Source organism: Phymastichus coffea, unplaced genomic scaffold, assembly GCF_024137745.1.
Source record: "Phymastichus coffea isolate CEN01 unplaced genomic scaffold, Cenicafe_Pcof_1.1 PCOF00154, whole genome shotgun sequence".
In the NCBI taxonomy this organism is placed as follows: domain Eukaryota; kingdom Metazoa; phylum Arthropoda; class Insecta; order Hymenoptera; family Eulophidae; genus Phymastichus; species Phymastichus coffea.
Genome location: NW_026706965.1, coordinates 215,259 through 241,997, shown reverse-complemented (window position 1 = coordinate 241,997; position 26,739 = coordinate 215,259). Strand labels below are relative to the sequence as shown.

The 26,739-nt window shown below is 30.7% G+C and overlaps 4 protein-coding genes across 4 annotated transcripts; 1 reads left to right on the top strand and 3 right to left on the bottom strand.

Annotated features, from left to right (window-relative positions):
• The first annotated feature begins 178 nt into the window (after positions 1–178).
• Positions 179–2,275, top strand: LOC131672600 (trypsin-like). The gene is made up of 6 exons (XM_058949939.1): positions 179–230; positions 1,106–1,170; positions 1,376–1,482; positions 1,574–1,721; positions 1,800–1,916; positions 1,988–2,275. The coding sequence occupies exons 1-6, from the start codon at positions 179–181 to the stop codon at positions 2,273–2,275; spliced, it is 777 nt and encodes a 258-aa protein (XP_058805922.1).
• A 1,753-nt stretch (positions 2,276–4,028) lies between these two features.
• LOC131672587 (uncharacterized) lies at positions 4,029–11,494 on the bottom strand. Its single transcript, XM_058949923.1, has 16 exons — positions 11,172–11,494; positions 10,517–11,033; positions 10,144–10,445; positions 9,756–10,063; positions 8,947–9,651; positions 8,635–8,889; positions 8,196–8,520; positions 7,238–8,080; positions 6,572–7,087; positions 6,254–6,462; positions 6,046–6,184; positions 5,703–5,983; positions 5,267–5,632; positions 4,833–5,186; positions 4,609–4,762; positions 4,029–4,523 (listed from the first exon to the last, which is right to left on the bottom strand). Exons 1-16 carry the CDS (start codon positions 11,371–11,373, stop codon positions 4,324–4,326), a joined length of 5,676 nt encoding a protein of 1,891 aa, XP_058805906.1. The 5' UTR covers positions 11,374–11,494; the 3' UTR covers positions 4,029–4,323.
• Positions 11,495–12,388: 894 nt separating this feature from the next.
• Positions 12,389–19,983, bottom strand: LOC131672599 (uncharacterized). The gene is made up of 4 exons (XM_058949938.1): positions 19,948–19,983; positions 16,316–17,194; positions 14,992–16,249; positions 12,389–12,888 (listed from the first exon to the last, which is right to left on the bottom strand). The coding sequence occupies exons 1-4, from the start codon at positions 19,981–19,983 to the stop codon at positions 12,392–12,394; spliced, it is 2,670 nt and encodes an 889-aa protein (XP_058805921.1). The 3' UTR covers positions 12,389–12,391.
• Positions 19,984–22,788: 2,805 nt separating this feature from the next.
• LOC131672582 (very long-chain specific acyl-CoA dehydrogenase, mitochondrial-like) lies at positions 22,789–26,724 on the bottom strand. The gene is made up of 8 exons (XM_058949914.1): positions 26,524–26,724; positions 25,336–25,546; positions 25,041–25,259; positions 24,546–24,974; positions 24,216–24,479; positions 23,790–24,143; positions 23,504–23,716; positions 22,789–23,427 (listed from the first exon to the last, which is right to left on the bottom strand). Exons 1-8 carry the CDS (start codon positions 26,592–26,594, stop codon positions 23,290–23,292), a joined length of 1,899 nt encoding a protein of 632 aa, XP_058805897.1. The 5' UTR covers positions 26,595–26,724; the 3' UTR covers positions 22,789–23,289.
• Positions 26,725–26,739: the final 15 nt, after the last annotated feature.

The following is a 26,739-nucleotide window of genomic DNA, read 5'->3' as shown; positions in this document are numbered from 1 at the left end:
AAAAGTATTTCACTTGAATTAAATTTTTAAGGAAAAATTCGGATCTCGTACAAATATTTGCGCTTATCAAAGTTCTTATCTACACGTATTGATAGGTCTGACTTCAAGCATATTATATCATTCTTTTAAACTCACATAAGTAAGATCAACATTTTATAAGTTTATAGTTATACGAATCATGAAGAACATACTTTTAATCGCAGTTTTAAACATAATCTGCTGGAAGTTATGTGAGTACAGTAAATAATTAAATTTAATAAATTCATATGAATATATCAGTTCTTTTGGTTCAAAATGGCAATGATATCTTTGTATAAAATGTTTTGCCACAACGATAAAATTTCACATGTAAAACTATTTTTGAAAGTATACACCAAATAGATTAATGTACTTTTATTAATATATATGTGTAAGGGGAACGCCATGAATATCGATAAATATCCAATATCTCTAACATATTGCATAACGCCCTCGTTGACGCTGTTCTTGATCAGTGTAGATAAAGAAAGGAAAAAAATTTTTTTTATCTTTTGAAACAGATTTGTTAACTTTTTCAGAAATAATAGCCATCAATGTTGTGGGCAGTATAAATACATGCAATCGACAGCATGTATTTGTTGACAGTTTTTTTCTGAAAAGGTTAACATATCTGTTAATGAAACATTGAAACATTTTTTCTTTCTGTCATTACCTACGTATTTTGATAAAAAAATCTATTATATAAATTAATTTTTTTATTTATTTAGCATTTTCAATATGAAGTACTAACCCGTGAAATTTAATTTTCTGATAAGTCCAATTGTTTCCAGAGGGATCTTGAACTTTCAAAAAATAGATAGTTTGCTTTTGACAAACAAATCTTTCTGTTATCGAGTAAATTATTTTTAGAATAAGCTTACACTTTATTGTAACTAATGTTTTCTTTGCGCTTAAAGCAGAGCTTCCTTTGTATTTCATATAATCGTATTACCACAAACTATATTTAGATTTTTCACAAACCTTAAAAGTTGTTATTCTTTTCCGCGTATTGAAAAGAAAAAATTTCCATTCACTTACTCTATGTTCAACACAAGAATTTTTTATACAAATAATTATAATATTACAGCTTTGACCTTAAAACCAAGAATAGCACAAGGATCATTTGTTAATATTGAAGATTATCCATACCAGGTGCTCTTTTCATTATAATAAATTATGTACATAACTCTGCGATAAATATATATTTAACTTGAATTAATACTGATCTCACATCGTTATTCACAGAATATTTAACATAGAATTTTTATAATAAATTTTACAGTTTTTTAAATTTATATTGATCGACATTATAAAAATTATATAAATTCGTAAAATATTTGTTTGCTCTCACTTCAAGGCTAATTTAATTGATTATGGATCTGATGAACGAACGTACAAAGAACCTATCTGCGGTGCAAGTATAATTTCTAGCCAATGGTTAGTTACAGCTGGTCATTGTTTAGTGTATGTTAAACATTTGTTTCAGTTTTTAAAGTAATATCAAACGCTGATTAAATGTCTTTTCTATGACTATTTACTTATTTTTTTTTATTAGAGATAAACCGAAAGAAGAATTAAAAGTAAGAACAGGAGCTACATACAGATACAACGATGGTAAAGAACATGAAATTGACGAGATGATAATCCATCCTGATTTTGAAAGATATTATTATACAATTTCTAACGACATCGCTCTTATTAAGGTTGAGAAAATATTAATTTTCTATTTTTGATTCGTAAAAAGGATGAAAATCTATTTTAATATATACATTCATTTGTAGCTGACAGAACCGATCGAAGTGAACAGTGTTCAAAAACCTATCTTATTGCCAACTTCATTTGACAAACCTGTACCAGGAAAAAAGTTAACGATTACAGGATTTGGAAGAGAAGGCATGGTTAGTTTTTATAGAGGTTTTATAACCATAAAAAATCTTTAATGCATTCAATAAAATAATTTATATTCCAGAATGACGACGGTAAAACACCGCAGTTAAAAGTTGCTAAGCTAACTATTGTAAGCTTGGGCAAATGTCGAGAGCTCTATTATTTCGATCCAGTGACTGACAATGTATTATGTGCGGGTACCGACGCTGCAAGCACTTGTAACGGAGACTCTGGAGGCCCAGCTGTTATGCATGGCAGACTAGCAGGAATTGTTTCTTCAGGATTTCTTTGCAGTACAATTGATATACCGGCAACTTTTACGAATATAAATAAATATATCAATTGGATTTTGAAATATGTAAAAATCTAGTTAGTTAAATTTAATAATCATACTATTTAGGATAAATAAAATAATTAAATTCATGAGCCTCAAAAATGATAATTTGATTTGAACATTCCATAACCAATTTCATTCTAAATTAAGAAAAATATGTAAATGTCTTGCAATAATTTACTTACAAATACATATATTATTAGTAAATGAACAAGTGACATTATAGGTACAATATTATCTTGAATTGTGATGTAGACCAACGAACAAAGATAAAATATAAGCACGTGAATGACAAAACATGAGGAGAGTAGACGTGTCTAAATTCGAATTTCGGGCAACAATTGGGAAAAAAGAAAATATCGAGTGAAAAGACTCAACACTGGCACGGCTCATAATTACCCGCAATAGGCCGGGGCTGACGCACCTGAAGACGTGGCAAGATGGTCGCACATGCGAGCCAGATGAGGAAATGTGTCGCACGTCGGGGTTTCGTGCACCTATCTGTATTAATTAATTAATTTATGACATCTGTCTTTTTTCGTAGCGTGTGCGTTAAGTGTTACACTTGTGAATCCATACGATGAGACGTGAAAGCAAATCGTCAAATGTATTGCGAGCACTCGATGCTACCCAGATGAAAAAAATGAATGCGTATGCGTGTTGCTAGAAATAAGTTATATTGTATTAACAAATTGTAATTCTCTGAGCAGAAAGAAACGACTGTCGTCGCAGCCGTCAACCGCAAGTAGTCGTTAGGAATTGGAAATTTCGTCAATAGATTGATTGGATCGATCAATGAAATGCGGATCGCAACGTGCACGACTATTCCTAAAGGTAAGAAGAGGACAATCGGTAATAGGGCGGCCAAAGCTAAGCGAATGGAATGTCGAAAATGTAGATAAGGCTGAACCAACGACGTCCACGGTTGCAGATGCAGTGGCTGTAAAGACAGACTAGCGCTCTGACAGACACGTTCGCTTTTACCTATTGTCACACGTTACGAAGTAACATTCCGTTAATACTTATATTTGCTTAACACGACTTTGTAGTATTTTTGCATTGTGGTTTCTGCTGTAACTTCAAGTTAGCATCAATTAATAATAAAACATTGCATTTGTCTCACTCAATATCGCTGCCTTACTTTACATAAGATTTTCACCCAAACATTCAGTAATAATAATACTAATCATAATTGGTAATATTACCAATTATCATTTTTTTACAATATTAGATATTAAAACTTAATACCACAGTAATATTAGATTTTATTTCAGTGTCTCCTGATTTATGCAACCCGTCTCACAGATACGTACCGTTTCCAAGCTCATGCAGGTGTTGTCTGCAAAAACAAGTTATGGTCGAAACTGGCTTAGGTCAAAATTGCTATCAAGCAATAAGGTAAAATCATTTAAAAAAACGAGAACGACAAGCTTGTTTGCCGTCGTCTTATCAATCATGAGTAATTCCTTCTCATTACTTTTTTAAAAATATTATTGTCAATTCATGTTCTGCTTCATTTCTAATACTTATAGTATTATTTATTAATCACCCATTACAATTTTTCTTTAATTAATCGAATATCCAGGATTTCTGATTTCTGTTGACTAATTAAAGTAGTCGATATCTTTATTATAATAGTTATAACCGTATCTAGCTTACAAGATATTTATGATAAAAAAAACTTTATATATAGGAATCAACAAATACACAGTGCAAGCCATTGTTATATATTTTGATGTTTTCATTGTGGATTTTATTTATTCATAGATAAATAAAGTTCAGTTCTGCATTATCATTACACAAAATCTTACAAAATTTACAAAGTAAACCAAGTTATAAAAATACATCAACTGAAACAACTATTTTTAAATTAATATTTTCTTAAACCAAAATAACTGTTCACTAAAAAATTATTCAAATTAACTCAACTTCTATTAATATTTTTAAATAATAAGTTAATCTCATCTTATTCTTAGATTAAACAGGAAGAATACACAACAACACGACTAGAATACAATAAAAGTAGGTATAACAGATGTACATACAATATTAACATAATTTTTCATACATATCAGAAAACTACTTCACATAGAGCTGCAAATAAGTTCATTATTTGCATCTAATTTTTCACCATACATTTTGGCTTCTAAAATAGTTAACTTGAAGTCGTTAACGATAGCAATACATTGTCGTTTAACAAAGTAAGGACGCGTCTGCATTTGAAATGAGTAAAGTTTATCAACTTTCATTTGAATACTTGAATGGAACTTGAAATATTCAATTCCTGGAATTATGAAAAATTCATTTAGTTAGCTTTTCAATTATTTTTACGGTATCTTACATATCTATTGAATATTCAAACTAAGAACCTTTGTACTCATAAATTTGAATCCTCCTTTTATTCTCAGAGAAAACTAATAAGCTTTCATACAGTCCATCAAAGTTTATCATAGTAAATGAATTTGGTTTTTGTGTATGTATAGATTGTAATTCTTTTAGTTCGAATAAGTCTTCATTATAAATCTAAAAATAAAGTATTTTATTAAATTTGTATTGTATTATTTGTTACTTATACACTTTAAAACGATCTTACGAAAATATGATCACTATTTATCTGATCATCGTGTAATAGTATATATTCTTTTTGATGAATACCAGCTTTCAAACTTAAGATATTAGTAGATTTGAATGGATTTTCTATTTCGTTTATTTTAAACGTTCTATTTTGTAATTGATAAATTATATCGCAGCTTGCCAATAAAATATCTGCATCATGTGTAAGGAATTTAATGTTATTATGTTTAATTCCTCTTGTATTTGTCGGTTTGTATATGTGTTGATTTATGTTCTCTATTGACCATTCCTGTATTTGATGATCAACAATCAAAACAAAAGTAACTTCACTTAGTTTTTCTGTGCTTGTTACATTGCCTAGATCATAGATATGCTGAAAAAATGCGATAGTATTAATTTTTCTTATTAAAATAAATATAATATAATATTTATAAGAGACTTTAATTTATTTACTTTCACTTGTTTGTTTTCTAACATCCATACATTTCCTGAATTCTTTCCACATTGAGCTTTCCCAACAGTTACAAAGTATAATTTCTTGTTATAATTAAAATCGAGATATTGATTGATATTTCCAAAGTTGGAAATATTTGCAAATAATGAAAACCCTTCATTCGTGTGTACATAAATATCCATATGACATATTTCAAAATTAACTAAAACATAATCTGTATCGTTAAATTCAAAATGATAAATACTTTCAATCTTTTTATCGAACTTAAGAACTCGATAATATTCAAATGATTTAAATTTATACACTAAATGATCTATTTGGGTTTTTGTTTTTTGTAAATTCTTACAAAAAGTTTTAATATCTTCCTGTAAATAAATGTATACAAATAAATTATCATGAGTAATAAACTATATTTCAGTTATATCGTAATCTTACCGTTTTATTCAAAATAAACTTCTCCATCTCCTCGTTTTCTCTTCGTATAGAATTTGAAAAACGATCAATGGAAATATCATTGATAAATCCGGAACCATATAAATGGTTTTCAAAAGTACTATTATAATTAATAGTCCAATTTCCCTTTAAAATATATTTTGACGGTAATGATATTGTAATAGCGTTAGAATGCCATTGTGAAATATTGATATTATTGTTTAAAAACTCTTGCACTACCATGTCACTATTAATCACTACGGGTCTTTCAAAAACGAAATTCCCTAGAAATATGTTAATATTAATAGTGATTATTAAATACCGAAAATGTTTCATTTTAATTTACCTTCCATCGTGTCATTGTTTTCTAATGATATTATTTTTATAATGTCTATATTATTTACATAACGTGATATCAAATCACCATGAACATGAACATTGTTTAAAAATGATATTGTACCATTAACATGTTGATCAGTAGATATCTAAAAATATAAAATTAGTAGTAATAGATTCTATTTCAACCAAAACACGATATTTGTCATATTACAAACCATGAAAGTATTTTCATAGACTTTCATTAAATTTTCGTTATTTAATGAACCGCTTATTGTCAAATTATTGACATTAATATTGACACATGCTAAAGTACCATCTATTACTTCATCTTTGTTCAACATTAAAACCATATCTAGATTTGTATTGTTCCAATACATGGCTGTTATATCTGACTTGAAGATTACATTTGAAACTGTGACACTTTCTAAAAACGCACAATATTAATATAAATTCATCAAGCCTTGTACCTTTGCATTTTATATTTAAAAAAATGACAAACGTATAAGATTCTTATTAAAAAATTTGATACATACCCATTATAGATGTTGGACGATTAAAATATACAGCATTTTCCATCATATTTTCAACATTAATACCTTTTATTGTATTAACCTTTAAGCTATTTTGTATAACTAAATCTTTTTCTAACAGTACATCATTTTCGAAAATAAGAGCGGAATTAATGATAGCGGATTTATCTATAAAAATTCCATACTTATAAAATAATTCTAATTCAACATCATTCAATCTTTTTGAAGCAGTAACATAATCATTGAATTTAACAGTATTGTTGAAAATTTTTGTAGATGAAATCATAACTCTTGTATCATTCAGGTAGATAAGGTTATCTAAAAATTGAATAATATCCTTTTCTTGAATCTGTCCCGCTACTATTAAATTTTTTATAGATAAATAATCGTCTATCAAGAAATCTCCAGTAAAAGTGTAAATTGTATCATTTACTTTTTCAATGTCCACATGCATATTTTCATAATTGACATCGTTAATTTTTCCACGGGAATCAAATTTTTCAAGAACGTATACTGAACCTAGAATGTTAAAAATAGATGTAGTTTTACTGAAATTTATTGAAATTTAGCAATTTCTATTAGTTTTCAATTTGTCAAAATCATTGAAATTCCCTACATTGCAATTATAATCATAATTTGAAATGGTTTAAAATTAATTGAAATTGATACCTTTTATAATAATAGGACCAATTAAAGTTTGGTTTTTTGTATGCGTGACAATATCTTGTACAGAATGATTATTTAAATATTTTACTTCTAAATTAAGAGTCTTAAATCTGTTAATTTTTTTAGGTCCTTTTATAATAATGGTTTCTTCATTTTTCAATACACAATCAGACATTTTTTTAGTCAAATTTAAATTATTTATCAATCCTTGTACTGTTAAATGTTCTACTGATCCATTTGTTTGAAGTAAAAATTCTGCTATTTCATGAAGATCCAAAAAGTCATGAAGGATTTTATCATTAATTTGCGGTGTTATAATAAACTTATTGATATTAAGTGAGTATATAGATCTTTGATTGTCTATGAATCTTCTATAAAGTAAATTAATTTTTCTAACTATATTATTCAATTTCTCATAAGATCTATTATTTATAAATCTTGAATGTAAATTTTTCGTTTCAAAATTATTTATCTTGATCATTCCAGATATTTCTTGATAAGTATTTTTCGTAATTTTCTTATCTTCAAGGTCTGTTATGTTAATATTATTGACACTAAGTGCTTTTAATTTTTTAACTATCAATTTTTTACACTTTAAATTTTCAAAATTGATATCATTCAATAGAACTTCAAATTTATTAGAAAAATCAGATCCTGTGATATTTCCATTTATAAAAGAAGAAACAAATTCATCCACGACAGGTGCCTCCAAAAATACAAAAGTTTTCATAGAACACTTTGGTACACCTGTATCATCTATATCTATTCTTAGTTTATCTTCTATATTTTCCAATTCTTTATACGTCACACCAGTAAATTTTATGTTTCCAGTTATTTTTGATAAATCTATACAATAGTAAATTATTACATTACTTTCAAAATAATTAAATTCTTACTTGATAATATTTCACTGTAGTAATTTAAACAAACACTGTAATTTCAATAATTATAAAATTCTTACTTGGCATGATTTGACGAGAATCTAAGGTAATGAAATTCTTAATAGGATGTTCATTTATTAGGTTTGTTGTTATTTCTATATTACCAAGAATTCGCACGTTGTTTGAAAAAATTTTTGTGCCGGTCACAATTGCACTTTCATCATCTTTTAAAATCAAATCATCTATTTCTGACCACTCAATTCCATCGATTAAATTTTCAACATACACTTTTCCAGAAACATACAAATTTCGAAACATTGCATTCGACTGAACAATATTGCTATTCAATAAAGTTAAGTCGGGGTTAACATATTGATCTGGCGATCCAATAATTCTTCCATCAACCTGGATTACAAATGATATAATTTAAATAAATTTTTTATTAAAAAATCTAGTAAATTTCTTCATACGTGAATTTTATTAAAAAGTATGTGTATCATTGATTTTTAAATATCATACTTGTAAATTTTCTTCTATTACTACATTTTCAAATGATATTTTATGTTCTAAATTTTGATTTGCGGTTAGAGTAATAAATTCATCGGCATCAATATCGTTTATTATTTTTACATCTCGCAAATCCGACACAGTAAGAGTTTCAAAAGATTTGAAACCAGTCACCTCACCATTTTTTGGACCACTTTTCACAACGTATTCATGTGGATATTCAAAATCATTTAAATAACTGATTTGAGTAAAACTTGTTTTCATTATCTAAAAATTATAAAATATTTTATACGTTATTTTTACGATTAATAAATTATGCCTTACCCCTGAAAACTGTGTACGACCAGGTATAACTTTTTTTTTGTTTCTGAACACTAACTGATCTATTAACATATTCCAATTGATGTCATTAATTGTTGAAACATTTAAATTATTTTTTAGTTGTAGTTTCTTTATTTTTGTAAGATCAATGTCTGTCAAATGTAAATTATCTTCTTCAAATTGAAAATTCTCTATTGGAACTCCATTAAGATTTTTTATTTTTAAATGTCCTTCCGCAAAATTTACGGTCGGAAACGTTTTATTTCCGATTATTTTTTTATCAGTAATCAAGCAGTTATTCATCAATATATCTACATCAATGTTGTTCAGGTAATCAGTAAATAAACTCTTGACTACTGCAGTACCATTTATTACAAGATTTCCATCTATATAAATTTCTTCAAGAAATGATATATGATTCAACGATATAGTATCCATACTCTTTATTTGATTTTCTATTTGGCTAATTTCATTTTCTAACTCATATAGAAGAGTTTTGGATTCATCATAATATCGTTGTAATTTATCTAAAGTAATATTACTAGATTCAATAGAAATTATAAAATTATTGGTTTCGTTTACAGAAAGATTGTCTACTTCTATTTGTGTGTTAGTGTTGAGGTTTTGAATCTTTAAATCGTTCGAGTAATTTGATTGTGTTTCTAATACAATTTTAGAAATTTTCAATTCTTGATTATTAAAAGTATCCTGTAATGGGATTAAATTTCTTATTTTACGAATATATTAAATTTAATGTTATTACTCCTTTCTATAATAAGAAAACCGTGAAGTTTTTACTTTATAATAATTACCTCTAGAATAGATTTTATTCTGAACAAAGACTCTATGTCACTCTTTTTAGGTTTTGGTAATTGTACTAACTCAACTTTCAATTTGAGAAAAGTACTATTAGGATATAAAAATCCATAATTTGGAATAACAATTAGTTTCGCTAAATCAAAACCATTAATATTATTATTTGGCAGGTGGATGAACTGAAATTTTTCATTTTCCCAAGATAATGCGAATACTGAAAAATTTTTTGATTGTACGAACAAAATTACATCATTTCTGTACGTATCTATAGGCCAATCCTTTGTAAAATGTATATCTCCAATTTCTATAAATTATAATTTTCAATGAGAATTATTTTAATTAACGACTTATAAAATTTTACATATATCATTACAAAACAAATACCATTCAGTAAAGATTCCACTTCTTTCTCGTATATAAATTCATTGGAACGAAGCTTGAAAAAATTTATTACAAAACCTGATATTACTAGATGATTGATGTTGCTACTTTCAAAACATATTACATTATTAACATTGGAAACCGTAATATTTTTTACAGATTTTAAAGAGCATTTCGATAAAATGTCCTTATACTCATGTAAAGTTACATAATCTCTATCTATCAGAGTAAAAGTCTTACTGCCTTCTCCTAATGGACAAATTCGAATATCAGATATTTCATTTACTACAAATTGACAACATAATCTGAAATGAAAAGTTAGCTTATTGAAAAAATTGATTCACTGTATTCTCATCCAATATAAAAGTGTACGTACCGTTTAGAAAACTGCCGACTAGTATTTATATCATAAACTTCAATAAGTAAATAACTACGATTAAAATATACATCTCTTTCATAAAGCACCATCAATTTATGCTTGTCGGCGGCATTAAAATATGTTAAACTTTTGACCGGTTTAAGTAACTCCCAAATCCAAAATGAATAAAATTGTTGATTTTGTAAAAAGTACCATTTCAAATATTGAATACTTTGATTTTCCAGTAAAGCATTTTCTACGGATAAAATAACGACTATTGATTCTTTAATTTCTGTAGATTCTTCATTGATGGATGGAAAACTAATTATTTTGAAAGATTTAATTGTTTCAGCGACTGATAAGTTTGCACGAGAAGTCATACTATTATTATGAGGATCAAAATGGTACAAAAATAATGTTGTATTTACAGTACCGGCTATATACGTCTCGTATTTATGTTTTACGTATTGCCAATTTGTTATATTTTGCTGTAAGTTTAAGTTTTGATATATTTGTATATCGATGATGCGTAATTCTGAAATTGATCAACATATTTCATAAAAAACTTTGAATATAAGTAAACCGTTATTATTGTCAATGAATAAACTAAATTTAAGTATTATCACTCGTGTGAATATTCCTCACTCTGTTAGAAATTATATCATAAACTAACCTTCATGGTTTACAAAACCTCTTTTAAAATCATATTCATTCCAAAGCCATGTTTCTTTGTCAAATTGACCTGGAATTTCTTCGTCCGATGAAATGAGTGTATCGACATATTTTGAAAAATTTTCTACGTTTTCTCCATATAAGACATTTATATCAATCGTAATAGTACACGTAACAAATACAAGAAAATTCTTTGTTATCATTTTCGGTTTTGATAAAGCAAATACGTTCTTCTGATAACTAATTTTCAATACTGTGATAATTTTATTGATATACTATTTAAATATTATGTTGTTTTCGGCAACAAACTTAGCATAGGTAAAAATTAAGCGTGCTAGTATGATGTATACTTATAGAAGACTATACTTATGCACGAATTTAGAAATACAAAGACTAAGTAACTCGTCATGAGTATGAGTCGCAAATGCTTACAGCTTTCTACTTTGCACGGCAGCGCTTGATAACTTACTCGGCGAAATTCAATAAACAGACAAACAAAAACAATGAGATTGGATAGTTAAGTACGTGAAATTTCCATATCCCATTTGAAATTTAGTATTAACGAAAAACGTTAAAATTCACAATATTTTTAAATAGCAATAAAACAATAAAAATGTTATAAATCGATTTTATTTATACAACATTTATTTTAAATAATATTTCCACAGTAATAGTATTTTAATATAAATAACTGATGAATAATGTATTATTAGAATTATTACTTCTCTTATCTAACAGTGTAATTTTAAACAATGACAATATTAATCAACATACTGTACATGATTAAAATAAAATGTCCTTGTTTCTAATTATTTTACTTATCGTCAATATATTACTAATAAATAATTCATCTATATCTTTCAAAATTGAATTACAGTAAGAACACATTGAGCATAAAATATTAATTATTATTACATAACCACTTAAACTTACAAAATTATAAGATTTCACTTAAATAAAATTAAAAAAAAATATTTCTAAAGCTTAATAAACATTTTCATACATTTTAACTATATTTCACTAGTAAATAACGGAGTTACTATAGTATAACTTATTTCATCTAATATTCATGGCGAAGATAAATAATTTTCAAATCAATGGCAAATTATTTATAAACTTTTATAAAAACTACGAGCCAATTTCTGTCGATAAATTGAATGAATTTTACACTTCGAAATAAGTACAAAATGAAAGTTAAACAGCAATTGTTAACGCGACTTTCTACGGGATCTTGACCGGTATAAACCGTGTTTTATCACCAACTTTCGGTGAAAATCTCAAATTGACTTTATCTTTCTCATCCGCGCCTACTTCCAAAAACGAATTCCAATCTACTAAAAAGTAGAGACCCGTCTTCGGCCTCGTAGGTAACATGGGGTCTGGCTCGGGTGTGCTACCGCCGAAAGATTCCTCGAGATCGTCAATATTTGGTTTTATGTTCTTCGCTGAATCCTCGGTGTTGTTAATATAGTCATTCACATTGAAAGTATCAAAAAAGTTTGGCTTCTCCGTCGAACCGGAACTTAATGGAGCTGCTTTTGTGCTGCTGGCAGTACCGTTGTTCAGGTATTTAGTAATATCAAAAGAATCAAAGAAATTAGGCTTTTCTGTTTTTCCGTCAGTCATTGACGATGAAGATGACTGGTCGCCTTTTGCCGTTGTTGATTCATCATCGCTGGCAGAAGATTCTGAGAAATCCAAAAGTGCTCCAGATGAATCTGCAATTAATATGTTTTTTAAGCAATCGTTACATTAAAATTCCCGTTAATCGGAAGGCTAAAAAATATCAAACTCGCAAATTCAATTAAAATGTGATAAATGTTAATATTATTAAAAAAATTGTTAATAGAACGATTTTCTACTGTAAAATATTTTACATGTTAAAGATCTATACAAATAAGATGAAGGAACAAAAAAAACTATGCCAAATTATTCATCTGTCGATATCATTTTTTGTACAATGTCAACTATTAATATATATATTTACAAAATTTTCAACGTTAAAATATCCAAAAAAATAGATAATTTATTCTAAATAGAAATTCATTGTTTAGAATCGCGTTACAGGATAATTAGTGTCCTTTTCGCATTGAAGAATTCATTTACTGTTAAGATAATTTTCTATAAATAACCTTATTTTTATTTTTTAATTATGGAACTAAATTTTAAACATTTGGTATCTACATTCTACATCAAAAACTAATCTTTTGAACTCTTGCTAAATTTTTTACCGGGCTTTAATTAAATTCATTTTTTAATTTTATTAAATTGTTTTCAAGCCAAAGTTTAAAATATTCCATTGTTACATATTCTACCATAAAGGAAGCTCTATAAATGTTACTGAAATTTTTCCAAATATCTATCTCAAACAAAAATAAACCGTGAAGCATAAATGTAATCTTGAAAATTAGCAGAAATTCATTTTTTTATTCTAACCTTTTATTACTTATTTCAGTTTGATATAAGTTTCCAATACAGATCATAATTAAGCTTCGCATAGATTTCTCCGTAGAAGTAAATAAACGATAGAATAACTATTTTTCTCAGATACGCAATGGAATATTAGCTTTTAAAAAAGATAATAAAATTCGCGTTTTTATAATTAAAAACAAAATTATGCTGATAGAGTCAAATGAGTCTCAAATATCTTTTTTATCAAATAGAACGAGCGATTAAAATTTTGTTACCCTACATAGAGAACTTGAAATCCCATATCTAAAAATACGTTAAACGGAAAATCAGATAATTAGTGTAAAAATATATCTTGAATTGAAAAGTAATTAGAAAATGCATAGAATTGATTTATAAATGCTCGAACGACTACATATGAAAGTCTTTTTTCTACGCTCAATTGAATAGCTTTGTTCGATGCAACTAGTAATCAGTTCATTCCAGGCACACAACGAGCCAATCACGCAAATTTCGCTTCGCGTGTGCTCTGGCGTGAAAACGCTCTAACGTGATTGTCAAGGCACTAGTTGAAAGGCGAAGGGTGAAAGTTTAATGGGGATGTATCGAGTCTGGATCGTCCGCTCGTGCTATCGATTTCTCTTTTCAGTCTCGAGCAAAAATAATTTATATAAATTATTCAAGTACAGATTAACGCGAATTTTCTATTTCCTTCTCGATACTAGTTAAAAAATAATGGTACTTTAAAGCTGTTAATAGCTTGAAATTCAGTAATTCAATAATTTTCTTGTCTTTTTAAAAAGATTTTAAACGATATTTTAATGAGGAGCTATAATTTGTTGTCGATCAAGAAATTTCATGAATTTTCAATATACAATTCGTCCAAAAAAATTAATATTCTATAAGGACTTACAATTATAAGTACGAGATTGTGAAAGCAAACTTGTCAAAACCAATAACTAATAACTCGTTCACAGCACCGTTCGGTTTTTTAATCGTAGCAATAGTTAATACCTTCTAAAGTAAATGATTCTACTCTATGAAAGTGTTAATTTTTAGAACTTATTGAAGCATACGTGATTTTGATTAGTCATTAACTTATGAATATTTTGTTAAAACACTTACATGCACAATGGAGAGCGAAGTGGAAGCATTGATTTATTGTAGTAGGATTGTTAACGTGTTATTCGTGAAAGTAAAGAAAGTATGTAAATGAGTTCCACAGCCTTCTTAGTTAGCAAGCTATTGTTAGTCATAACTATAATAATTATAGTTATTGTAGTTAATGGTAGCAGGTCTATCATTGTATGCAGCCGAGCTCAGCAAGCTTTTGATACTCCTCAGACCGTAAATGATGTGACGAATGACAATTTGCGATAGTCCGACAAAAGATAACATAAGCCTCTTCATACCAGTTGTAACGACCGAAGACAACGATATATCATCTGATTTTTCTGTCACTTCTGCAGTATTATCACGCATAGTACTTGTCTGCTCCTGCTGTCTCTTGACTTCGTTTTTTAAACTATTTCGGTAATTGCTTAAAATTTCTTCTAATTTTAGTGGATCCGGACCGTTGGCAAGAGTTTTTGTGCTCTGTAGCAAATCATGCGCTACCCTTTGTACATCTTGCACTCCAGCTTTGCCCTCTTGAACCATTTTAACCGTGTGAAGAAGATTCTTAATTTTATTATTTTGTTCCTCGTTATTCATATCGGTTTCTTGAGGTTTGAAGATATGTTCGATTGGAGCTGTCATTTTCTCCTCGAGTTTTGGAACTTGCGTTTGAACTTCGAACCTCTTTGACCTCTCTGTTTCTGGTTTTGGAGTTTTCCTAATAAGCCCGATGTTTTCTAACATTTTTTTCATATTTTCAGGAACCATGTCTATTAAGGAAGGCCTTTTAGTAATCTGCTTTGACTGAATGGCTTTTTGATTGCGGCTATCATCAAGTCCTAATCCAAATCTAGCAAGGAAATTACGAAAATCTAGATCCTTCACAGGAGTAGTCGGCAGAGGCTTAAAGTGTGTATAAGAGTTTGTGCTTGGAGGTCGTGTTGGCCTAGGAGTTGTAATAGTGGTACTTGTCATCACTACTTGCGGTTGTCTATTTGATTGTAATCCAAATTGCTGAAAAAGTAATTGAATATCCGGTGATAAATTCTTCACTCCTGCTTTGACATCCGATGGTGCTGTGAACGAGTTGTCAGTTGTTGGTTTCGGCATGTTTACTTTTACAGTCTCGTACTTTAAAGGTTGATTATCACTATCTAAATGTGTATCGAATTGATCGCTAAAATTATCTTTATGGTTATTAATTTTAGCATCGTTCTGTGGATATGTCAACTTCATTGGTTGCAAGCCAATCGACTTCAATAATTGCATGACCTCTGCTCTCATTGTTGTTGGTTCAACTGTTATCAATTTGAAAACATCCGGAACTGGTTCAACATTATCGTTCACTAATTTTTTATTTGTCGAAGCGCTTGGCGTTACGAATATTGAAATCGGACGATTTGTTGTAGCTGTTGGAGCTGCAGTTACCCTGGGAAAAGTTGCTACTGATATGACCTCAGAATTGGGCTCATCAGCTTGTTCTACATTTTCGATTGTTGGAACAAAATATCCGTTCATAGCTGACATCGGCTTCCATGGTGAATCATCTGGTATGTCAGTTGTTGTCGTCGGCGGAGTTGTCGTTCGCGTTATTGTTATTTTTGGTGTCGTTCGTGTTATCATCGTCGTTGACGTCGTTCTCGATTTCGGTGGAGCATTGTAACGCCATTGATTTGACAATAAAATATTGTTAGCTGGTTTTTTCGTTGTTGTTGTTTGCGACACATACTCTGTAGTTGTCGTTAGTTTAGGTGTTATACTTGTAATAATTTCAAGCTTCGGTGGTTTTTGCGTGCTCGTTCTATAACGCGAGAAAGTTCCTTTATAAACGGGTCGTTTAGTAGCAACAGATGTATGCGACGCTTCAGCTCTCTGGTCCATACCATCGAAGTTAAATGTAAATTTTTGAGGTGACGATTCAGACTTCGTTCTTTGGGGTACCTCCGTAGTAACTGACGTTGGCCTAAAACGCTGATTATTAATATTTTCTGTAGTTGTTGTTTCCTTGACATGATCAAATCTCATATGAGCACTGATCAGCTGATGTTTATTTTCAATAAGGTTCTCTGATTGCTGAGTATTATTTTTAGCAAAGAAATCGTAAGCCGTTTGAATTTGAGAATCTTTTCTCGTTTCATCTTCTACCATCTTAGTCAACGGAGGCTTCGTAAACAATTCTTTCAGATTTTCTCCAGAATCTTCAGGTTTGTATGGTAAAACTACAATCAGGGCACGCTGATAATCTTCTCTTGTTTTTTGTATAGCGTTCAGAGCTTCATGTTCGGCAGAAATCATGTCGTTGGTCGTTATGTTGTATAAAATGTTGACAATATCGTTGCGACTCAGATTTGGCAAACTGGGATTTTCCCTTACCATCTTCTCCACTTCCTCTATCGTCCGGTTGATCGAACTCTCGATCTCGAATCGCGATGGCATGACTTTCTCCATCTCCGTTCCACTGCCAAGGCCTATAAAGGCTAATAGGCAGATGCAGGTAAACTGAAAATAATCGATATAATTACATTACAACTAAGTTCTTTGATGAATTGACTTAAAATGACTAAACAGTTTGTAGATTTATCTAAAATACGCAAACTACGTATACATGAAGTCATTTAATTTTTTAATAAATGGGACTGGGTATGCGTTCTCGAAACGAATGTAACGGTTTGTTCGAGACTTGCTTTGGTAGATTTTCATATGTAAATTAACAAGTGACCAATAAATAAACGCTAAAATCTACGCATAGCATCATTTTGAAAATGCGTCTCTCTTACACACACTCTTTCGAGAATGTCTGAGGTCACTCGTATAATTAGCGTACACCAACAAGGCGTCGCGCATGACCTACATGGAATCGAAAGTTGAAGGAACTCGCCAAAAACCAATGTGTTTCGTTTCACGATAGATCACACGCATAAATACACGCGATGTCACTATATTGCAAAAAAAACTTGTCTCCATTGCTCAACAAGACCTGCTGCACGCGCTATTCATTTTTTTCATATTCCCATTACTAAACACTCAATATTTATGAGCACGTTCAAAAAAATAACCACGTGCGTTTAGAATTTCATCTCCACTTGAAAATCATGAAATCCTCTTTGTTGCGCGCGCATATTAATACAAATCTCAAACTTATGCTAGGAAAATTTAAATTTTAGTTCGTAGATATACAACACTTAGAATTATAGTAAAAGTAGAACAGAACGCGCGTATTTAATTTTCAATTCATCCAAAATTGACATTTTCATTAAATAATTTGTATCAACTCCATTCGTTTTATCCATCAATCAAATTTCTAAAAAAAAATCCCCGTGAGCAATACGACTGTTGAGTAACTTTTCATCTTTCTTCGAGAAGTAAAAAATGCTCAAGTATCGTCGAAGACAACCTATTACGACATACAGAAACACGGTGTAAATTATTGTAAGCTCGAGTGCGACATCGCGTGGGGATATGAGTTAATTCCTTATTTTTTTATTATTCTCTCGCGTGCAAACGCGAACGCGACCATACGTTGAGATCCTTGACCGCTCGTGCGAGCGATCAAGAAAGTCCCGTCGACCAATGGGACGACACTAATCGCTGCGTGCGCGTGTACCATTCCGTTCGTCCCAAGACTTGTTTTAGCTTTTCTCCAGAAATTTTTGTTTCGCTTATTTACCGCGGTATAAGTAATTATTATTCAATGTAACATGACACTTCCACCGGATTTTCCTTGTAGGGCTTTTTAATGACATAGCTTGGCGTAACATTTGTTTTATTCATTATTGCAAAGATGTTAGCGATTCTGATGTAATCCCTTGATATTTCTGTCGGATATTCTTTATATTTATTAAAACTGTTTTAATAATGCTCTCTCACTTTTGATTATTCTTTATTTTGCTGTCGAGCAAACTGGTTATTGAAACTAGCTAAAGCTAATGTAATATGTCGACTAGTTCAAGTAGTGCAACGAAAGTTTGAAATTATGACTGAAAGTTATGCTAGAAGCGCAATAAACTAATATACGATGTGCAAGTTCTATGCTCTTTGAATTTACGTGCATCGAAGCGAAACTTTAATTTTCAAACGTTTATAATGAGCAGCTGTTTGTGAAACTAACCTCGGCATATGTAACTATGCGATTGTACAGAGAACGAAAGTACACTTTCGACTTCAATGTGACGCATTGAACTCTGTGGCGGTTTAAAAATATGTGATTCACAACAACTGGTCTATGAAAGAAGAATGACAATCACATTTCAATATTTAATAGACAATATAGAAAATTCGAACTGAATGAAATAATAACCGATACGTCAACATTCTTTCAAATGTTCTTTCGAAATCATGTGCACAATGAAAAATAGGTAGTTATTGTATGTACAAAGTTAGAAAAAGATAAACTTTATGATGATTGATTTTAGTGAAAGTACATTAGATCACTTTACGGCATCAAATTTCAAAGAAAAAGTATATTGTTATTTTTTACTTTAAAATATAGAGATTTTCTCTGACTATATGGTTGCAATAAAAAATCTATGGTTGAAAAGTATTTGAAATAAACTTCAATAATGTGCTTGGAAGACAAAATTGTAGGTTGCTTATTTGACAGCTTAATAAATCATATATTTATTTAATTAATAGAAATATCTAGTGTACCTTTGTAGCGTTCAAAGTGAATGTAGTTCCTGAAGTAAAAATAACAAATTTTTTTCAAAATGAAATAAATTTCTTTAATCGCGGTTTATTCGTTTAATGTAAATAGTGAGACAATCCATTGTTTTACAAAAATTATACCTCATTTTTATTTATACAATTGATTTAGAAGAATAACGTCAGAAAATAATTGATAACTTGATAATCACTGCTTCTTTTAACAATAATTACGATTGGGATAACAAGCATGCCGCATACAAACAACTCATTTCGCAAGCACGTAATTACAACCTCAGTCCGTCAATGGCGGGAAATTCAAATCACTGATGCACGATTTTCTCATAAAACTAAACTCCTTCGCGGATAGTGTAACTGCTAATTAACACACCGCATAAAACCGACAAATAAAATTTTCGCAACGAAGAAGTGACCTTTCGGTTTCAACACGCGACGGTGCACACTCGCACGTAACTTCCGTAATACCACTCACCATCGCGCCAAGTGTTTAGCGGAGGACCACTCGATGACTGACTGTCCGCAGTGCGCGCGCGTTCAACTGGGCCTACTTTCCAACTCTCTCGGCGTCTCCTTTAAATTGCTTGTCCCACCACATCCTCATCGTCGTCATCGGCGCGACTCTCCATGTGCTCCAACATATACAGACGTACGACTGCTATGTGGGCAACTCTACACATGCACTGCACCTCACTTATGTACTATTTCCACACAATTACAAGTAGATTTACTTTTTGTGGCTGATGTGTGAGTAAAAATAATTTACAGGGGGAGTTGCGTAATTTACAATTATGTACGTAAGATATTCTTTAAGCTCACTGCTAATTTTAATATAGATTTTTTTTTATTTATTGTAAGAACAAATAGTAAAGTATACATGTTTTGAAGGTGTTGGTGAAGAAACGCTACTTATCTTTACTAATCGATAGTTTTGAGTAATCTCAAGATGTTTTTGATTCCGTTTTCATATACCGCAAGCGATGCTTTGATCTACAGCGTTCACTAAGAACATCATTGTTTTGACCGATAAAAACACTTTTAAAGTGCTTTTATGATCGCAATAAAAAATTGTATTGTATTAAAAATGTTAATTGTAAAATTCGCGAGACCAAATAAAAGAATCGCAATAAACTTGAGCAGTTTTGAAATCAAAACTGTTATAATGTGGTGTACCGCACACGGAATAACAGAAAATTCAACAGGCTAATTATTTTAATTAGCTCATTAGATCTCTGGGTTTTAACTGTTCAACATTTATATAGCAATTTTGAACGTTCTAGAAAGATAGAGAAAAACATGGTGTACCGGAAATTCCAAGTATAAGAAAGTAGGTTGTTAACGTCAAAAAATTTAGGTTTCTGCTTTGCTGCACATAGCTGCAACTTCCATTTTTCACCTCATTTATCTTTTGTGATAGTAAATAAATGATTTACTTGCAATTGCTTTCTCAATTGTTCTCATCTTCCAGTGACTCATTATTTGAAAAAGATTTTTGTTTATAATAATAAACGAAAGTATTTTATGATGATTCTATGACAATACCCACAATCATCGGCCAACTATACGACAAAGCTTCCAGCTAATACCAACAGTTTCAACGACAACAATCTCGATACATCGTCAAAAAGTTAAATTTATAGAATTTAATAGTGAAAGAGGCGTCTTCGGCAGTCCGGTGAATTAATAGCAAGTAAAGATTGCACGTGAAGATGCCTTTCCTGCAAGGAAAATCTAGATAAGTCTCCAAACGGCAGTTAACCATTATATCAGCATAGATGGGAAAACACGGAGATGCACTTTCGATTCACCTATCGTAACTCGTCGCTTAGCTCCTGTCTCCCCCTGTTTGAAGTTCAAGGAAAACGAAAGTTTTGCGCGAGACGGGAATTAGGTCAATCTGCGCGCACGGCGACCTTCGATTTCGAGAGAATCCTCTCTCGCTTCGCGAGGATTTATCGATACCCCAAGTGCTTTTTCATTCCGGCGGCGATGTTTCGCTGCTGTTGCTGCGTTACTTACACGCGAACTCCGATGTATATGGTCGCAAGCGAGAGTGAATCCCTTTCGTTGCATTAAAATGGATAGTTGCGAAGGTTTTTTGTACGCTTGACGTACCGTTTCTCGATAAGCTTACAGAATGTGAAAGCTTGTGAAAATATATTGTAATGACTGCATATACTTTATTTTTGCTTATACAGCGAATAAGTGAATGAACTTTTAAGAAAAGTGAAATTCATCACAAAACGATAGTTTACAAGCCGCTCTGAATACAGAAAAAAAGGGCAGGATTTATTTAGACGTGAATATATTAACATGATCAATAAATTAGTTTCTACGTCGACTGACAGATGACATTCACTTTAATCTGGATATATGAGTAATTTTTTCTCGCTGTGTTAAATATTTGCTATGTATTGTTATCAATTTATATAAAATACATATAAATCTTTTCTATTCAATAGATACTGTAAATCGAAATTCATAACTAGAGCTAATCGAGTAGATTTATATTGTAACATAAAAGGTGAAATGAAATTTTTACTGTAAATCTTCCTATTCCTAGAGAAGAAGATAAAACCGTCCAACTGAAAATAGGCAATAACGTGACGCATCCTTAATTCTAGTATCTAACGGGATCGGGTAGACGTCACAATGTTTGCTATGCAACAGTTAGTTTTGGAGATATGCCAGAGTTGGAATACGAACAGTAGTCAAGAATGGATCTTCCGTGATTGGCATGCAAATAATAGATTATCTGCTGCATCAGAAACAATAAAGCACATTTGGTCTCATTACTAGCCATATATATTAGGGGGCACAATTTATGTGCCAGTCAATTGCACCATTTTAATGGGATATTGTTCGCGCTGAAAGAGAAACTTGTAACGCTTAGGAAAAATTATTGGTACGAAGTCTAAAAGGAACGCGCTTCTTCGATTTTCTTTAATAGATTTATCTGCTTCTGTAATTAGCTCGAAAAGCGGTTGTTCTCTGAATGGATCCGTTACCACCGCAGCAGAGAAAAAAATTACGAGACTATATGAAGTGGCAAGTACTTTTCAAAGAAGCAAAATTTCACTCGTATGGATGTTCTTATATCAAGAGAACGAAGCTTCGGGAAAAATCGAAAAGTTTGCTTGTCGTATAGAAAGTGTTCGATGAAAAACTGCGAGCTCGATCCACGAAGGAAATCTGAGTTCACATATATCCCAGATGAAAGTGATGAACTTGATTTTACGATGCAGATATACGAGGACCGTCAATATTTCGTTTCTTTTAATTTATCAACTACGTGATTTTGTTTTCATCCCTGCATTTAATTTCATGAAATGTTGCTGCATAGTAAATTTTATGGTTTATAATTATAGGCAATGTAAGGGATATTGCTCAAATTCTTATTCCATATTTATAATAATTTTATCTTTTCAATATTACGAATAATGTATTTATACTTTACTATACAACGTATAGTAGTGTAATTATACAATCATAATATTTTACAATAACATATTTGGATATAAATTTACAAAATTCCAAAATATTTATGATTAATGTATTTTTACCAGTTTGAAGTTTATCATATTTATTCGTATCGAACCTCGATGTACTAGCATTAATGATATAATTCTAATTATTTATCTAATTTGGATTGTAATTTGTTCTACAAATATAAAATTCTAAATTATTCATTTTACATAAAACTCATCGCCATTCAGATGTAGATTGCATTGTTGCACCGTATTTAATAAAATATTCATCATTAAAAAATACTTTAAAAATCTGTATCAAAATAGTTATTCTTTTATCATTACTGTAAAATTTTTTATGCAGTTCCTAACAACAGACCATATTATAATATCAATTTAGGTTATAATATAATACATGAGTTGTAATTATGATACTATCACAGTATACTCGTATAAATTTATGAACTATCAATAACCAAGAGGAGTTTTTTGAAGAACTCCTTTGGCATCGCAAACATTTTTTGATATTTTACTCAATTTAGAGAAGATTTCTAAGGATTTAGCATCTTTAACTGTTTTCAAATTAAAAGCCACTCTACTGGAAGCCTGTAAGTGAAGAAGTATTTTGTTATAACTCGTATTTAATGTATGATGTTATATCCTTCGCTATAACTATTTTTACCTCGCTACACCAGGTTTGAGCCATCAAAATTTCATGCTCAGACGATGGATTATTTTTTTTAGCAGAGAAACTTGCCCGACTCAAAACAACAGCCATTGTATATGTATCGATAGCTGCTTGCGCAATCCTATTTAATACAAACTGTTCATCAACTATTTTCCTACCATACTTGACTAAGGCGTATTCAATTGTCGATCCAAACATTTCAATGCTCTGTTGGAGAAATACGAAAGACGTTGCATTAAGTTCAACGACTACTATAAATGAATGACAATTAAGAACTTACTTTGGCACACAAGTTCGCAGATGCTGCAAGATTTGGATGAACGAACTGAGCCATGTTTAATGAATTCATACCTATAGCTTTGTAAGCTCTTTTTGAAACTTCTTCAGCAATCAATCCCAAATTGGCAGTAGGATTTTTGAATGCATCTTGTAATTCTTTTAAATGACTTCCAGCATACTGGATTCCCGTCAAAGCAACAAACAGACGTAAAATATCATTTGTTCCTTCAAAAATCCTGAATATTCTAAGATCACGTAACACTTTCTCAAGTCCTGTTCCTTTCATGTATCCCATTCCTCCGAGAATTTGAATAGCTTCGTCGCAAACAAACCAAGCTGATTCAGAAGCAAAAATCTACATAGTTGAAATTAAGTATTATTAGTCCGCCTACCACTACATGATTTTCTCATAATTCATACGGATTACCTTTGAAATAGCTGCTTCCAAATGATAATCTTGACTACCTAAATCCATATTACCTGAGACCATGTAAGCTATGGACTGCGAAACGTATTGTAAAAGAGACATCCGAGCTAACTTTTCTTGAATAGTTCCATAGCTGTCGATTGTGCGACCAAATTGTACTCGTTGCTTAGCATGTTCCGTAGCTTTCTGAATGCAATATTGCATAGTTCCAGAAAGACATGCTGACATTCCAAATCTTCCGTTGTTCAAAATTTGCATAGCTACCTAATGGAAAATACTTTATAAATTTGAATTCATAACGATAAAAAGATAATTCTATGTATTAATTACTTTGAATCCTTGTCCTTCTTCTCCCAGTAAATTCTCGGCAGGAACTTTGACATTTTCATAAAAAACTTCTGTGGTGTTGCTACATTTAATTCCCATTTTATTTTCTGGTTTTCCACTAGTAACACCACCAAAAGATCTTTCTACAATGAATGCTGTCACTTTATCTTTGGTTTCCCCAGTGATAGGATCTGTAACTGGTAATTTTGCAAAAACCGTCATAATATCAGCCAATCCTCCATTTGAAATCCATATTTTATTTCCATTAAGAATATAATGTGATCCATCTGCCGATTTTTGTGCTTTTGTACGCACTGCACCTGCGTCAGATCCACAGCTTGGTTCCGTAAGACAGAAGGCAGCGAATTCGCCATTACAAACTCTTGGCAGATATTTTTCCTTCTGTTCTTTAGTACCAAATAAAAGTATACCCTAAAAATCAGCGTTTTTGTAGAAACCAATAAATTGAATTTGTATCTGATGAAATTATTAACTGACTTTGAAACCTATACTTTGATGAGCTCCTAAAGTTATACTGACACCTAAATCATTGTGACCAACAATTTCCACTAATCTTGCATATTGAGTATTATTGAGACCAAGACCACCATGTGTTTGCGAAACTTGAAGGGCAAAAGCCCCTAGTTCCCAAAGAGCTTTTTGAGTTTTTTCATCAATTGAAGAAGTTTCATCGTTTTTGAATGGGTCATTTACTTCCTAAAATCAATTTAAAGTAACTGCCTTAAAAATACGGTTTCTATAAATTATTATATATTGCATCAAAATTTCTTACATTAAAAAATGTTTCTACTGGATCGATCATCATTTTTACAGTTTCTTGCTGCTCTTCGGATAAACATTCAGGATACGGAAATATTTGATTAGCTTGCAGCTCACCCCGAAAGATGTTCATTGTAAATGACTGAGATTTTAAATTCGATGATTTGTCAGCTTTAGATTTTGGCACTGCTGCTGATTTTGCTACTGCTTGCGTTGCAAGACATCTGAAATAAATTGGCAAAGAACGCAAAATAATAACCTTGCGGACTTTCAAAGTTTAATTAATTCATAGTATTTTTGACACAAGAAAAAAGTTAAATATTATTGTTTTCAACAATTGGCACAGTACTAAACAAACTGTACATAGTTACGAAATATTTAATTTTGTTATACGAGTTTATATTCATTTTAGGCATTTTATAGATTTTGGAAGTATAACTTCCTTTTCGATAATTGCATATGTAGTACAAAATTTATAAATAAGTTTGCAATAATCTATAAATAAAATCTTTTTACCGACGAACAGATTGTATTGTTTCCATCGATATATTTTTTATTATTTTATCATCGATTTTAAAAGAAGGTTTATTTTTTTAAGTCGTTATTTCTTACTTTTTAATTTTTGAAGTCGGACTTTTATTATAATAAAATATTTATTTACTACTTATTAGTTACCTAACTTCCGACATCATTTGATAAATATTCAATACATGCATCAAGACATATTCTTATCGACTTTTTTTGTTGCTGTCTTAACAGCACTGGCTTATTAACATTAATATAGGCAGTTTTTGAAATTTTATTAAGCGTTCCTTTTCGGAGCTAATCCATTTTATTTTCTTTGAAACTAATTTTTCTGTTTCTTTCCCCAAGCCGTTACTCTGCGCGACAAGACCGCCAAATAAGATAATGCTGTTCAGAAATGTTTCTAATCACTAGCCAAATGTGCTTTCTCATCCATTCTTTCTCTCTGTCTCTCTTTTTCTGTTTCGCCCACTCTTTCAAATGCAAGATAGCGTTGCATCACAATGTTCACAAAGTCCCCTCTATCCAGTTTCATTTCATCTTTAATTGGACATGGTTCATTCTTATTTTATTATGACAATTGCTACGTCAGTGTAACGACTATTATAAAAAATGAAAATGTGATAGAAGTTTTTATGAACAATGATCGGTACAAATTAGAGCGACAAACGCTTACCTTGTATTTAAATCAATCAGTTTGTTAAGACTTTTCGAATCCAAAGTGACCTTTTTAAATAGTCGAAACATCTTGATCAGAATCCGTTTGAAAAGATTCGATGCGATAGCAAGTTGACGATAACAGTTTGTGCGCTGTACTATTGAAATGGTTTATATTAACGTAAAAACATCAGTATTTTCATAACGTCTCGATGTGCATGTTTAGGAATGACTG